This window comes from Colobus angolensis, unplaced genomic scaffold (genome assembly GCF_000951035.1).
Source record: "Colobus angolensis palliatus isolate OR3802 unplaced genomic scaffold, Cang.pa_1.0 Scaffold68, whole genome shotgun sequence".
NCBI lineage: Eukaryota > Metazoa > Chordata > Mammalia > Primates > Cercopithecidae > Colobus > Colobus angolensis.
The window spans coordinates 1,472,523-1,487,385 of NW_012120487.1; the positions used below are offsets into that span (position 1 = coordinate 1,472,523).

The window sequence follows — 14,863 nt, forward strand, 5'->3', positions numbered from 1 at the left end:
TTCTTTCTTTCCTTTCTTTCTTTCTTTCTTTCTTTCTTTCTTTCTTTCTTTCTTTCTTTCTTTCTTTCTTTCTTTCTTTCCTTTCTTTCTTTCTTCTTTCTTTCTTTTCTTTCTTTCTTTTTCTTTCTCTCTCTCTCTCTCTCTTTCTTTCTTTCTTTCTCTTTCTTTCGATGAAGTCTTGCTCCTCTGTCCCCCAGGATGGAGTGCAATGGCATGATCTCGGCTCACTGCAACATCTGCCTCCTGGGTTCAAGCAATTCTTCTATCTCAGCCTCCCAAGTAGCTGAGATTACAGGTGCCTGCCAACAAGTTCAGCTATTCTGTTGTTGTTGTTGTTGCATTTTTGTACAGATGGCATTTCACCATGTTGGCCAGGCTGGTCTTGAACTCCTGACCTCAAGTGATCCACCAGCCTTAGCCTCCCAAAGTGCTGGGATTACAGGCATGAGCCATTGTGCCCAGCCCCATATTGTTTTCAATTCAAGAACCTGGGCATCTTCCTTGACTCTTTCCTCTACCCCATATCCAAACAATCAGCAAGAACACTCAATCCTACCTGTTAGATATTGGAACATGTTAAAATGGAACTTTTAAATTGTAGTTTCGGCTGAGATCCCAAGACAACAGACATCACAGTTCAGAGTGAAGTATGAAACCACCATGCAGGACTTGCAAAAGTAACCCAGAAAACCAGTTTTGCAATCTTTAGCTCACCTTCAGACATGAGGGCCAGTGGAGGGGAATAGTGACCCCGAGAGAGGTAAACCATCAGATCACCAGAGGCTGAGGAAGGAACCACAAGGAACTGAGCTGAGCAGACACATCTGCTCCCATCAACAGAGCTCAAGCACCAGGAGAAGGTGTGTCTAAAGAAGCTTGTGAGGGACTGCCCATGCTGTCTCCTGAGAGTACTAGTCCCCTAAGACCTTTTCTATTCCTTTTCTCCTCTCCCTCACCCTGCTCAGCCTTGGAGGAGTGAGCAGCTACTGTTACCCAGATCAAGGGGAAAGGCTGGGAAGCCAAGTTAGAGAAACAGAAGTGAGCCAGACATTAACCCCTTGGTCATATGAGCAGCCTGTTTGAGACAGGTCTGAGCTAGAGGATGGGGAGGGTTTTTACTTTGAAGAGGTCTGATATTTTTGATTGGACCAGACGTAGTCATTGCTAAACTGAGACTGTTTTGTGACTAGAATTAATTAGAGAACTTTTAATTTCCTGAGAGTGATTGGAGACTCATGGGGCCTGCCAGAGCTTTTGTATCTCTAGATCTATAATCTCTATCTATCTATCTATGAAGCCAATGGGAGACAAAAAACAAAGTTGTTTCATAATTGCACCTTGTGAGTACTGCCTGTTCAATGTACTTGTTACATATTTCATAAATCTTTCTCTTTCTCTCCATGGTCCAGCTCTACCTATATTTATTAATCACCTGCTGCTTCTGGCCCAGCCCCAGCTACCCTCCAATCCTTTGGATGTAGCATCTGGGCTCTCCCCTGTACTTCTCCCTCTGCCAGGAAGGCTACTCCACCCCCTTCTTCTCCTCCCTGCATTCCATTCATCCTACAAGTCTGAGCCCTAGTTTCTCTTCCTCAACAAAGCCTTTCTTCCTACTCCCTCCTGCACCACCCCAGCTGGGTTAGATGACTCCCACTGCTTCCCCAACCGGCAGAGTTCCCCTCTGTCAGAACTTTTAACCCTCTGTGATGCTGATGTCTCTTTACCTTTCTCCCTCCCCTCAAAACTGTCTTCATCTTGAAAGCAGAGACCAAGCTTTTTTCATCTATTTCTTGTGTCTAATGTGTTTGGTTGGATGGATGAGAAATAAACGATAGCTTCAATGTCTGATGTAGGTTTCAGAGGACCCAGTGCAAGGCATATATGGGCTCTGAAATGAGACTAACCCAATTAACTGAATTTGATACATCAGCATCTTCTCTTGACCACATCAGCCATACCCTTCCCCTTAAGAGCCAGCATTTTCTTATTTCAATGTGTCCACAGCTACAAGCCTGGGTGGAAACCAGTCTGCTCAGGACCCAAGGTCCCTGTTCCCAATGTTTTTCTCATCCATTATGTCAAAGAGTTATTTCCTCTTGGCTTGTAACCAGACTATAAACAAATGCCAGATAAGCTCTGGGTTACTTTATGATTCCAGTTTAGCCTTTCCCTCCCTCTTTTTCAAATCGTTTGAACACAGCATATTTATTACTTGGCAGGCCAGTAAAATGTAAATAGGGTTTCCTGAAGAATGGTTCAAAATTCATAGGAGTTTATCATTTCACAAAAACAACAAATGACAGGAAGGAAAGGGACCTAATATTTAATGGCACAGACTACATGCCCAGTGACTTATCTGCATGCATTCTCCCATGTAGCCTTAACAACAACCCTGTGAAGTAGATAATCATCCTCACTTTATAGATGAAGAAACTGAGGTTCAGAGTGGTTAAATATGGGATTAGGGCTCTCAGTGAGAATGATGCAAAAAAGAACTCACTCCCAGGACTCTGATACCAGCGTTGTACTCTTGCCACAGCATGGACAGGAGAGAGGCCAAGAGGCCACCGGCCATGGCAGAAGCCTCTGAAGATGTCTCTCTTTTAGGTTCTGTTGAAAGCTATGGGCCTTCCTCTCCAAAAATGAACTCTACATATTTACTCACAGCTTTGCATACATTTTAGCTGGTTCACAGGCTTTTGTTGAAGCCATCTGTAAGCCCCTCAATTAAGAACCCCTAAACTAAAAGAATGAAAGTAGCCATTGGCTTGGCCTGACTAGCTGCCCAGGACACTTTTGTATTGATTTTCCCTATTAAATTAGAAACTCTTTTGTTCATGGAATCACTGAATATTAAAACTCAATAAAAAATTATGGATTATTGATAACATGGAATATTGATAATCCATGGATTAGTTATCTAACTCATCTAAGCATGGAATTATATAACTTACATATTAGAATCAGGAAAATCTTAGAATATCAGAGCTGGAAGGAACTAGAATAGTGATCAAGTCCACACATAATTTTATTCCACAAAACTCTGATGGGTAGGAAGAATAACACACAGAGGTTGAGAGAAGGGACAAGACTTGCTGGAGGCCACCTGTAATGGCGTGGAGTCAAAATTCAAATCCTAGTTGCTAGTTACAAAGCCAGATTGTCAAGTTAAAGATTCAATCAACAGAAGGAAAGCCATGTAGTCTGCATGGGGCTGAGAAAAGTCAAGACAAGAACATTTGTTAAGTACCTACCAGATGCCAGGCAGTACCAGGGGAATGCAGATATAGTGCCTTATTTCACCCTCCCAATAACCATGCAAAGTGAGTACTATTTTTATTTTATAAATGGGGAAAGAAATTTAGAGTGGTGAGATAACCAGTCCGAGGTCACACAGCCAAGCAAGCATCAACAACCATGTCCCATTTCTTTATTTCCCAGATATAGTGGAGAAGGGAAGTCAGAGAACAAAACCCTGGTCATGTTTGGCTGATGCTTTTCCAAGAAGAACTAAACCAATGGATACATACACTCTGGTCTGCGGAGCGGTGGACACTATTCTGGACCTAGGTGAAATATCCCTTGGGATTCTCTGCATCCCCAGCCCGTCCTGATGTTATACTCATCCAGTATCCTCTAGCTAACTAGTCTGGCCTCCATGATACTAGGAAGGGGGCACCCTGGATGACAGAAGCAAGAAACTCCATCAATGGAATGGTAGGTACATCTCCCACTGTGTGAACCAGTCATTGTTCTGTGGTCAAGGCAAGACCCTTAACTGTGATGACCCCACCAATGCTCTTTGCCCTACAAACCTAACAACAGCCGCTGATCTCTTGCTGTAACAGCCCTATCTATCTTCTTTCACACAGACAGAGGTCCTCATTCACATTCACGTAAGATATCACTTAATATTTAGTTCACAGTACACACTCACACAAGCTACTTCCTTTAACCTCATTGCAACTCGGTGAGGTTAAGTATTATTACATCCTCCTGTTACAGATTAGGAAACTAATCTGAGGCCCAGTGAGGTTATACAGCTTGCCCAAGGTGACACGTCTAGTAAGTGGGTGAGCCTAGGATTCAAACCCAGATATGTCTGAATCAAAAGTCCATTCTGTTGCATAATACCATATTTATATTTTAATGAATATCTCTATTTAATTCCCACAGCAGGGGTTAGACAAGTGTGAAGGTCTTTGGTCCTTCGTAACTGTGAGGAAGCTCACCTCAGAGAGGTTACAGGACTTGCAGGAGGGTGCTCTCTGGGATGATGTTGGTGCTGTCATCAGAATCCAGGTCTCCTGATTCCTAGCCTAGAGGACATTTTCTCCCAGACCATATTGTCTTTCCCATCAGACCATGTAATTTCTTTTTCTGGTTGGGACATGGAGCCAGCAGCCAACAAAGATCACAATCTGTCTCCCTGAAGTCTCCCTCTGTTATGAAATGAGAGTTTTTTTTTTTTTTTTTTAAGTATTTCAAACAGAACCCAGGTTAAATCACCCTTGCATGCATTGAATCGGTCTGAGCTTCCCTGGTGCAGTTTGTTTCCTCTTCTCATCCTCTGGAGGACAGAACAGGGTAGGCCCATCAGCATCATGGCCGGCTCAACTTGTACATAGCCTCTCTATTCACCCTAACCCCTTCCAATCACGAGCTCCCATTCCTTGCCGCCACTCCCAAATAGTCAATTACCAAGTCTTCTCAGTTCCACATTATAAATATTCCACAGCCACCACTCTGGTCTTGGCCTGAATTATTTCTCACCTGTATTTTTATAACAGCATTCTAATGCATGTCCCTGGCTGCAATACTGGCCCTCTCGAATCTGTCCTTTCTACTGCAGTCAGAGTGGCCCTTCACCCCCATTAAAAACCCTCCTATTGCTCTCCATTGTCTACATTCAAGATCAAACTCCTTACAGCTTTCCAATTCAAATTTATCGTGTCTGAAGTCCTTCAGCCATAAGGGACCACTTACAGCTCCTGCCCATACCTTCTATACGCCCCTCTCTGTCTACCACATCCTCGCTTCAACAACACCCTCACCCAGTTTGACTAGTTCATATAAAAAACTCACTTCAGGTTGGGTGCGGTGGCTTACACCTGTAATCTCAGCACTTTGGGAGGCCGAGGCAGGTGAATCACGAGGTCAGGAGTTCGAGATCAGTCTGACCAACATGGTGAAACCCCATCTCTACTAAAAAGACAAAAATTAGCTGGGCATGGTGGCATGCACCTGTAATCCCAGCTACTCAGGAGGCTGAGGCAGGGGAACTGCTTGAACCCAGCAGGCGGAGGTTGCAGTGAGCCAAGATCGTGCTACTGTACTCTAGCCTGGGTGACAGAGCAAGACTCCATCTCAAAAACAAACGAACAAACAAAAATCCTCAGTTCAGAGGTCTCTTTTCCTGGGAAATCTTCCCTGACTCCCAGGACTGCATGTGAGTTCCCTCTTTCCCCCATCTAAAGACATTCTTGTCTTTAGTATGTTCTCTGTTAACATTCCCTGTGCCTAGAATTTTACCTGACCTATGACAGGCACTCAATATATACTTGTCAAATGAAAATGTCCCAGAGTCTTCTGGAATTCCTCCACCACAGAATTTATCATGTACATTGTCTCCTCAAGTACACTGAAAGTTCTGAGAGTCAGAAACCATGCCTTTTTATTCAGTATTTTACCCTAGGTGCCTTTTATGATTCCTGGTGTGTACTAATGGTGTGTTTACTTTTGATAAATGAGGGTTGGCTGTTGAGGGGTGGAAACCTTGGGCCTGAACCAAGGGTGGGCTTTCTACTAAGAAACACATTTTCTTCTAACACAAAAGCATGTCAGAAGGGCTAAGAAAAGGCAGGAGAACCTGTCGTATTGGACAGCAAAAAACAACAGCAAACTAGGTGCAGGCCTCCTCTGGAGGGACCCTCATCTCCCTATGAATAAGAATTGCAGAAGCCCCTTTGGTGCACAAGCTCAAACTCTTATTCCAGGCAGCTCTCTGTCCCTTTGCCATAATATTATGGGAGAGCAAAGCAAGCACAATGTGGAATGAAGCATATGCATGTATTATAGGAGTTAGCAGATTCTGGAGAAGCCATAGGCTGTATACATCATCTAATGGTGTGTATGGGGCATGGAGAGGGGCAGTGTGGCACATAACAGGTGGCCAGGACTTTGGAACCCACAGACCCTCTTCCTCAGAGCAGAGCCTACTCCCTTGGCCTTGCTGAGTCAGGTGGGTATTAAAGCAGACTGCAAGATGACTCTTAGCCTTGATGACTGTACATAGGGAACTCTCGGTTCCAATCATAATCTCTCTGTGTCCAACAGGAGCTGGAACACTGCTCTAACACCTGGCCTACCCCCTGCCAGCCACTCCTTCTAGAGCCATTGCCCTGCTTCCAATGTTCCTGGCAAGGTACCTGGACACCATACTCCCCACCCTCCCAAACACACACACACAAACAGAGCCACTAACTTGCAATTGGCTGGTGGGACTAGCCCTAAGTCATGCCACTTTCAGAAAAGATGTTTTCCTGCACAGAGGAATTCCATAAACACTCACCAAGGGTTGAAAAATTGCTAAAAAGTACACTTCTACTTCCAGGGAGGGGGAATTTGCAGAAATACGGAGTTCATTTCATCTAAAGTTCCTTCCTTCTCCCTCCACTTCTTTGAGAAAACTAAGTGTTAGGAAAGGAGACATAGATCAACCCAAAAACAAAGGATAAAGGAAAGCAGAATCTGCCATGATCTGTTACAGCTGATGCAGTGACCTTGGTATTAAAATCAACACTCAGGCAACTAGAGTTACTATATAATCCCTAAAAAAAATTAGGCAAGCTAGAAAATAACTTCTAATTTCATCATGGAAGGCTTGGGAGTTTTCAGAGAAATTTTATGAAGAAACTAAGAGGAAAAGGAATTTGTTAAAGGAAATGCAAAGGCAAAGAGAAAGATGCACAGAGGACAAGATGGAAAAGACAAGGAAGACAGAGGAGAGGCAAAGAGGAGAGAAAGAGAGGAAAGGAGGATGGGATGAGAGAGAGGACAGAAAGGAGGGGAGGAGGGGGAAAAAGAAGTAAGGAGAGAGAAGCACAGGACAGGTGAGGAGGGAGGAGGAGGGTAGAGAAGAAGAGGGAACAAGGGGGAGAAAAATAAGTAGAAGGGGAAATAGTGAGTAGAGGGAAAAGAAAGTGGGAGAGGACAGGTTAGACAAAAGATGAAAAGAGAAAATATAGTTTTGTATGTTCAGGGTTAGAAGGAGTCAAGACCGTCAAGCTCTTCCTCAGCAACCCTGGGGGCGTCATCCAGCCTGTGGACTTGCATAGCTTAGATGGCAGAAGACTAGCTGCATCATGAGAGAAAAGAGGGGAGAGAGATGGAGGCAGAGTAAGATATGGGCAGGCCATGGGTCCAGGTGACCTGGGAAAGATTTGGAGCATGGCAATTGGGGTGGGAGTGTCATACTAAAGGCTGAGGCAAACTGGACAATCCAAAGACGCCACCAGCAGAACCAGCACCTCCATCCTCACCTGAGAGTCTCAGCCCTTACCTGAGCTGGGGGCCTAATTCCTGACCTGTCAGACTTGGATACCCTGGGCTGGATGAGGGCTGGCCCAAGGCTGGGTGGGGACGGGTCAAGGATACAGGCTTCTTCAGTGTAGGGCACAGCAGCTGTGGTGCCACTGATGATGTAGCTGTAGAAGGAGACCTCTAGGGTGTAGCAATAGGAAGTGTGGTCCAGGAGTCCACCGAGGAAGCGACGGCCAGTTCCTGCTTTTACAGCGTCCCGGTTAAAGGATGTGCTGGACTGTGAAAGACAGAGTAGGAAGGAGAGAATCACGGCACCTGCTGGCAATTGGATTGTGAGCAAATTTTACAACACCTCTGGGTCTCAGCTTCACCGTCTGAAGAGTGAGATATTAGCCCCTCATCACATGATTATTATAAGGACTGATTAAATAAACATAATTAATGACAGCAGCAAGCAGAGTTCTTGAGGTGCAGTAACTGCTACTCAATGAATATTTGTGGAAAAATGAATGGAGACAGAGGGAGCAGGGAAAAGTAGACAGAGAAAAAGAAGCAACTACATTTTGATGATAATCAGAACTAACATTTGGAGCCTGGCATGGTGGTGTGCACCTGTAGTCCCAGCTACTTGGGAGGCTGAGGTGGAAGGATTGCTTGAGCCTAGGACTGTGAGTTCAGCCTCGGCAACATAGTGAGACCAAGTCTCTATTCTTTTTTATTATTATTTTATTTATTTATTTATTTTGAGACAGAGTCTCACTCTGTTGACCAGGCGATCTCAGCTCACTGCAACCTCCGCTTCCCGGGTTCACGCCATTCTCCTGCCTCAGCCTCCCGAGTAGCTGGGACTACAGGTGCCTACCACTACGCCTGGCTAATTTTTTGTATTTTTAGTAGAGATGGGGTTTCACCATGTTAGCCAGGATGGTCTTGATCTCCTGATCTCGTGATCCACCTGCCTCAGCCTCCTGAAGTGCTGGGATGTCTCTATTCTTTAAAAAGAAAAAAAATAAAAAACAAAAACAAAAACAAAACGAAACAAAACAAAAAAAAAACTCTAAAATTTGGGCAGTGCTTTCAATTTTGTAATATTGTTTCCCATGCAGCATCTCATTTAGGCTTCAAAATAACCACTTGAAGTAGGTGTTCACATTTTATCTCTCTATAGATGAAGAAACTGAGGCTCATAGAGGTGGAGCAAGTAAGTGATACAGCACAAATCTGAATCCAGAACTGAGTGACTCCAGACAACCAAAGACTCTGCTTCCCTTAGGGATAGCTGATTCAGGTCCAGAATCACTAGAGCATAGGGATCATGGTGGCTTCTTTACTAAGATGTTGACAGCAACCATCACAATGGATAAAGAAATGAATAAGCACGTCACTCTCAAGTCCTCTGTTCAAAGACATGCTCTACTATCCACTGATTACATGATGTCAGGCAAGCTGACTTATTTGTCTGAGCCTCAGTTTTCTCATTTGTAACTTGGAGGTGAAAATATCTCTTTCACAGAGTTGTGAGGGCCAGTTCACTTGGGGTTAGAAAGGCATTCTATGCTAACCCATGGAAATTTAAGTAAATTAACAGACCATGGTTTTAATAAGAGAATGTGTATCTTATTCAGCAGAAGATAAAGGAAGAAGAAAAAGAGATAAAGTAAACACCAATACAAGAAAGGCACAGAAAGACTGTGAAAGAAACAGAGAAGTGTGTGTGTGTGTGTGTGTGTGTGTGTGTGTCTATTTTTAAGGTAAAGGAAAAATCAGAAAATCATAGAATGTCAGATCTAAAAGACCTTTGAAATCCATGTAGTAAACTCCAACTCTCCTGTTTCAGATTTGGGCACTGAGGATCAGAGAAGAGAAGAAAAGAGAAGAGGAGAGGAGAGGAGAGGAGAGGAGAAGAAAGGAGAAGAGTGGAGAGGAGAGGAGTGGAGAGGAGAGGAGAGGAGATGAGAGGAGAGGAGGGAAGGGAAGGGAAGAGAAGAGAAGAGAAAGGAAGGGAAGGGAAGAGAAGAGAAGGGAAAAGACAGCAATTGGACTAGGACAGATGACCTTGACTCCCACCCTTAAGGAGGCTGCATTGCAGAAACCTCAGGCAAGCTCAGAAATAAGGCTCTCAGACTATGCCCCTTTTGTAGTCCCTGGAAACCTCACCCATGTGAGAACAGTCTCTGAGGCCTATGACCCAGCCTTCCAGGGAACTTGGACGAAGGAGGCCACATTCTTTTCTGAAACTGCAGTGGTCTCAAATAGACAGGGCCATCCTATAGAGATTCTTACAGAAAAAGGCATGGCTGTTTCTGCCCCACAGCTGCAAATGGGGAGCTACCTGCTTTGATTCTATCATTAAATGCTAGGTGACCTTACACTGAATACTCATCTTTTCTGGGGCCACCCTTTACTCTTAGGTGTAAAGAGGAGACTGGACTAAATATTCTGCCAAATCCTTTCCTGGTTTGACATTCAAAGTTCTGGGATTCAGAGTGCATCTTACCACGCAGAGAAATTCATCATCTCCACTAATGTCCTGGCATGAAGCAATGGGCAGGTGAGTTTTCAGCTCATCAACTTCAGAAATTGCTATGACCTTTGTGGGCCTCTGCCCCTATGGCCACATGGAAATAACAGGCCCCAGAGATTTAGTATCAAAACAAAGGAAAATGTGCAAAAGCTCTCTCCCTACACCACATGCTGATCCCCTCCTTATCTTCTCTTCCTGCCCTTTTCCAATACTGCTTTTGCTATGAGTTTTTCCCACCCCACAGCCTCTCTAGTCCTCAGCATGTGAGGTGGGTAGTAATAGCAACCGTCTCTGCAGTTTGTTGAGGTCTTTATGGCCTGCAAAGAACTTTTACATCAAAAACTGCATTTGCCCTCCCAGGAAGCTATAATGCACGCAGGATAGAAATTTATCAACCAGCAATTACAAAAAAAATTGAGACTGAGACGGAGTCATGGAGAAAAGAATGGTGGGCATATAACCTCTGTCAGCAGATGTGTTGTGCTTATACAAAAGAACTGGGATTGGTAAAAGCAGACCGTGGAGCAAGGTCTGGCATGTGGTAGGTGCTCAGTGAGTTTCTTTTTCTTGTTAATGCTGGAGTCAACTCCATTAAACAAGGCCGGGAACAGTTGCTCACGCCTGTAATCCCAGCACTTTGGGAAGGTGAAGCAGGTGGATCACTTGAGCCCAGGAGTTTGAAACCAGCTTTGGCAACATAGTGAGACCCTGTCTCTACAAAATAAATAACTACATTTTTAAAAATTAGCCAGTAGTGGCCAGGCACATGGCTCACGCCAGTAATCCCAGCAAACTGGGAGGCCAAGGTGGGCGGATCACCTGGTGTTGGGAGTTTGAGACCAGCCTGACCAACATGCAGAAACCCCATCTCTACTGAAAATACAAACAATTAACCAGGTGTTGTGGTGCATGTCTGTAATCCCAGCTACTTGGGAGGCTGAGGCAGGAGAATCGCTTGAACGTGGGAGATGGAGGTTGCAGTGAGCCAAGATCATGCCATTGCACTCCAGCCTGGGCAACAAGAGTGAAACTCCATCTCAAAAAAAAAAAAAAAAAAAATTAGCCAGTAGCCCCAGCTACTCAGGAGGCTGAGGTGGGAGGATTACTTGATCCTGGGAGATAGAGGCTGCAGTGAGCCATGATCATACCACCGCACCCCCGCCTGGGCGACAGAGCAAGATCCTGTCTCAAAACAAAACTAAACAAAAACCCCAAAACAAAAACAAATGCCAGTTCATCAGCCAGCCAAAATGCTACCTTCTCAAAGAGGCTCCCTCCTTGACTGGTAATGAGCAGTTTGAGGACATGGGCACATCTTGTTTACCTCTATCTTTATCACCCACACAAGACCTGGCACAGAGTTAGGTGTCCTGTGGAACTTAAAGCAAACTGAACTGAGTGAGAAGGAAGACAGGGAGGCAGGGTGTGGGGAGCTGGGGCTGGCTGAGAGAGAACTCCTGGCTTACATAGGAGAAGTCCTCAGCATTCTGGCAGAGGAGCTTGGGAAAAATGGCCTGCCTCTGGAACCGTTCCTCATCCTCAAAGATGTTGCCGTACATGAAGCCATTCATCATGGTGGAGTGGGCGTGGATGTCAATATAAAACTCCAGGCTTGTTTTCTGTTGAGAGAAAGGATAACAAATGAGAAGTCTGGGCCATAGAGCTTGCCTTTAAGGGACCAGACACTGCACCACACACACACACACACACACACACAGACACACACACACACACACCAAGCTGACCCTGTGTGTCAGCAGATTTAGCAGCCATTTGCAATATGAGGGGAGGGTTTAAGACAGGTGAGGATCAATTCCTCCTCACTTTTAACATGGTTTTCCTTCAGGGTGTGAAAGCACTACTATTAGCATCCCTTTTAAGAGGTCTTCAGAAAAAGTGACATTTAGATTGGGTTAAGTCATGATGTTACTTACTCAGAATAGCTAACACATTCATGACTAGACATTAGTGGAATTTATTTCTCTGATTAATGAGAAATACTTTCAAGGTAACACAACTGTATTTACTTTGGGCCTGTTTGCAGTTTTGCCCCAATTTGGCCATTTCTAGCTGGGAAGCTTGTTGTAAATCATGTCCCCACTTTGAGCCTCAGCTTCCTTATCTGAAAAATGGGTATTTTAATTCAAACCTCAGAGCATTATAGTGGGAATCAAACACAGCAATAATAATTACTATATTGCTTGCTGATATCTTGTGATATAAATAAAAAATAATAATTACTGTCTTTTATTGTATATATAATACCTGCCAGACACCATTCTTGGAACTTTACATATGAAATCTTACTTAACTCTTTTAGTTAACCTTGTGTGATGATGCCACATCTACTCCCCAATAGCGTATAAATAAAGCATGAAGGAAAATGCCTTTGTAGTCTGTAAAGACGGCATTGACTAGTCTACCTCTGCTTTTTACTTACACATATTTAAGGCACTTTCTTGGTTGATATGGTATTATTTGTTAACCTTTCCTGAAGTTAGGAGGATTGTCTATAAAGAGCTCAGTGCCTGTAAGTAAAGGATGCTCAGTAACTACATGCTGAATGATTGAACAAACAATCCCAGAGAGACTGTTCCACATACTGTAATGGACTGGCTGAAAGAGGGGGTGTGGGGGGTAGGGTAATTTTTAGGCCATTAGATCTCCAATGGTCCTCAAATCCAACCTTCGCTTCTTATATATCAGCCCAACTTATATCCATTAACCCTTTCTGAGAATAACGGAAGACCTGCATGGGGAGGGGACTTGCCCAAGCTCACGGAATAACCGGGCTGACACTCAGGCCTCCTGCCCACTCACACAATTAACTTATTGTCATCAATGGCCAACACTAGAAGCAGTCAAGGCAAAACCTGGCCACCTCTCCATCCCCTTTCTAGTACATAGTCCTGGGAAAGAAGAAAAGTGCACATTTAGAAGGATTCTCCCTCCTTGGGATGCTTTCAAATGAAGTTAAAACCAAATGAAAACTATGTTGCTTCTAGAATGTGGGCTCAATGACTGTCATTTCATTTGCCTCAGAGTTGGAGTGAAAAATTATGTCTTGCCAGGCTCCCAGTTCTCTGGGTAGCATAAGCTGTCTTTTGGGAGATACAAGATGCACTGCTCTGTGTGATATTAAACTCATCATTTTCAGCTTTGGAGGTGGAATACACAATGATTCAACAGGAGCCCTATAAAAGTCATCTTCACAATTTTATTTTCTTCAATTGTCTGTCTTTTCCTCTGAGCTTTTGATGAGCTGCACAGGAAAGGAGGAGGTAGAAAGATGATTTAAGAAATGTGGAAGGAAAAGCTACAGTTTGTATCTCTCGATGTCAGAGCTAGGGAGGGCCTTGGAAACCAGCTTCTCTGACCTTTCTCAGACCTGCTCTGAGTGCAGAGGTTGCTTGCTTAAGGTTGGCCAGCAAGTTAGTGAAAAAGCAAGAATTAGAACCTAGCTTTTCTTTTACTTTTTCATTTTTTTAAAAAAATTAAACTTAAAAAACTTATTTGCATAAATTTATGGGGGTACAAGTGTAATTTTGTCACATTTTTCTGATAACCATATAGGTATGGCTTCCACCATCCCATCCTGACAACTAGCAGCTGATGTGACTTCATTTGAAAGAACCAGCACCTGAATTATCTTGATTGATCATATAATCTGAAAGTGAAATGTTATAAAATAATTTATAGTAAAAAATCTCCCTTCTACCAGTCACCCAGTTTTGCTCCTCAGAGGTAGCTAATGCTATCAGGCTTGCATATATATTTCCAGAGATAGTTTGTGCATATACAAGTAAATATTTCCTCCACACCCAAACCCCCTGCTCCAAACACATGAGTGATAGCACCATAAACACACCATTCAGATCTGCTGTTCTTCTCTGAATATATCTTAGAGGCAATTCTTTCTTAATAAATAGTTACCTCATTCTTTGTAACAGCCATATATAAACTAACTAGTTCCTTATTGATAAATATTTAAGGTATTTCCAATCTTTTCTTGTTACAAAGAATGTCTCAGTGATGAAATTTGTATATACATTATTTCACACATATACAATTGTATGTAAAATAAATTCCTGGCCAGGCCCGGTGGCTCATGCCTATAATCCCAGCACTTCGGGAGGCCAAGGCGGGCAGATCACGAAGTCAGGAGTTGGAGACCAGCCTGGCCAACATAGTGAAACCCTATCTCTACTAAAAATACAAAAAATTAGCCGGGCGTGGTGGTGGGTACCTATAATCCCAGCTACTCAGGAGGCTGAGGCAGGAGACTCACTTAAACCTGGGAGGTGGAGGGTGCAGTGAGCCAAGATCGTACCATTGCACTCCAGCCTGGGTGACAGTGCGAGACTCTGTCTCAAAAAAATAATAATAATAATAAAATAGTAATAATAATAATAAAATAATAAATTCCTAGAAGTGAAATTTCTGGACCCTATGTGCATTTGCAATTCTGATTAATATTGACAGACTGACCTTAGAAGGGCCAGAACACTCCTAGGCTATTACCTTGACAATATAGGTGGAATCAAACTTTTTGATATTTGCCAATTTGATGGGTGAAAAGTAATATCTAAGATTAGTTTTAATCTGAATTTCTCTTAGTACTGTATAATTATCTTTTACCGTATAGTTAAGCATATTTTCATATGTTTAAAAATAATTTGTGACCGGGCATAGTGGCCCCCGCCTATAATCCTAGCCCTTTGGGAGGCTGAGGTGGGTGGATCACCTGAGGTCAGGAGTTCAAGACCAGCCTGACCAAAATGGTGAAACCCCGTCTCT

The 14,863-nt window shown here is 43.6% G+C and overlaps 1 protein-coding gene across 2 annotated transcripts in view; it reads right to left on the minus strand.

The window, feature by feature from the left end:
* Nucleotides 1–14,863, minus strand: part of AGBL4 (ATP/GTP binding protein-like 4) — a 1,493,990-nt gene that overhangs the window by 50,367 nt on the left and 1,428,760 nt on the right. For both annotated transcript variants that reach the window (XM_011926237.1, XM_011926236.1), the window contains exons 10-11: nt 11,533–11,685; nt 7,657–7,819 (exon numbers count right to left, since the gene is read on the minus strand). In XM_011926237.1, the coding sequence (XP_011781627.1) occupies nt 7,657–7,819; nt 11,533–11,685 (316 nt within the window). The remainder of the gene's footprint in view (nt 1–7,656; nt 7,820–11,532; nt 11,686–14,863) is intronic.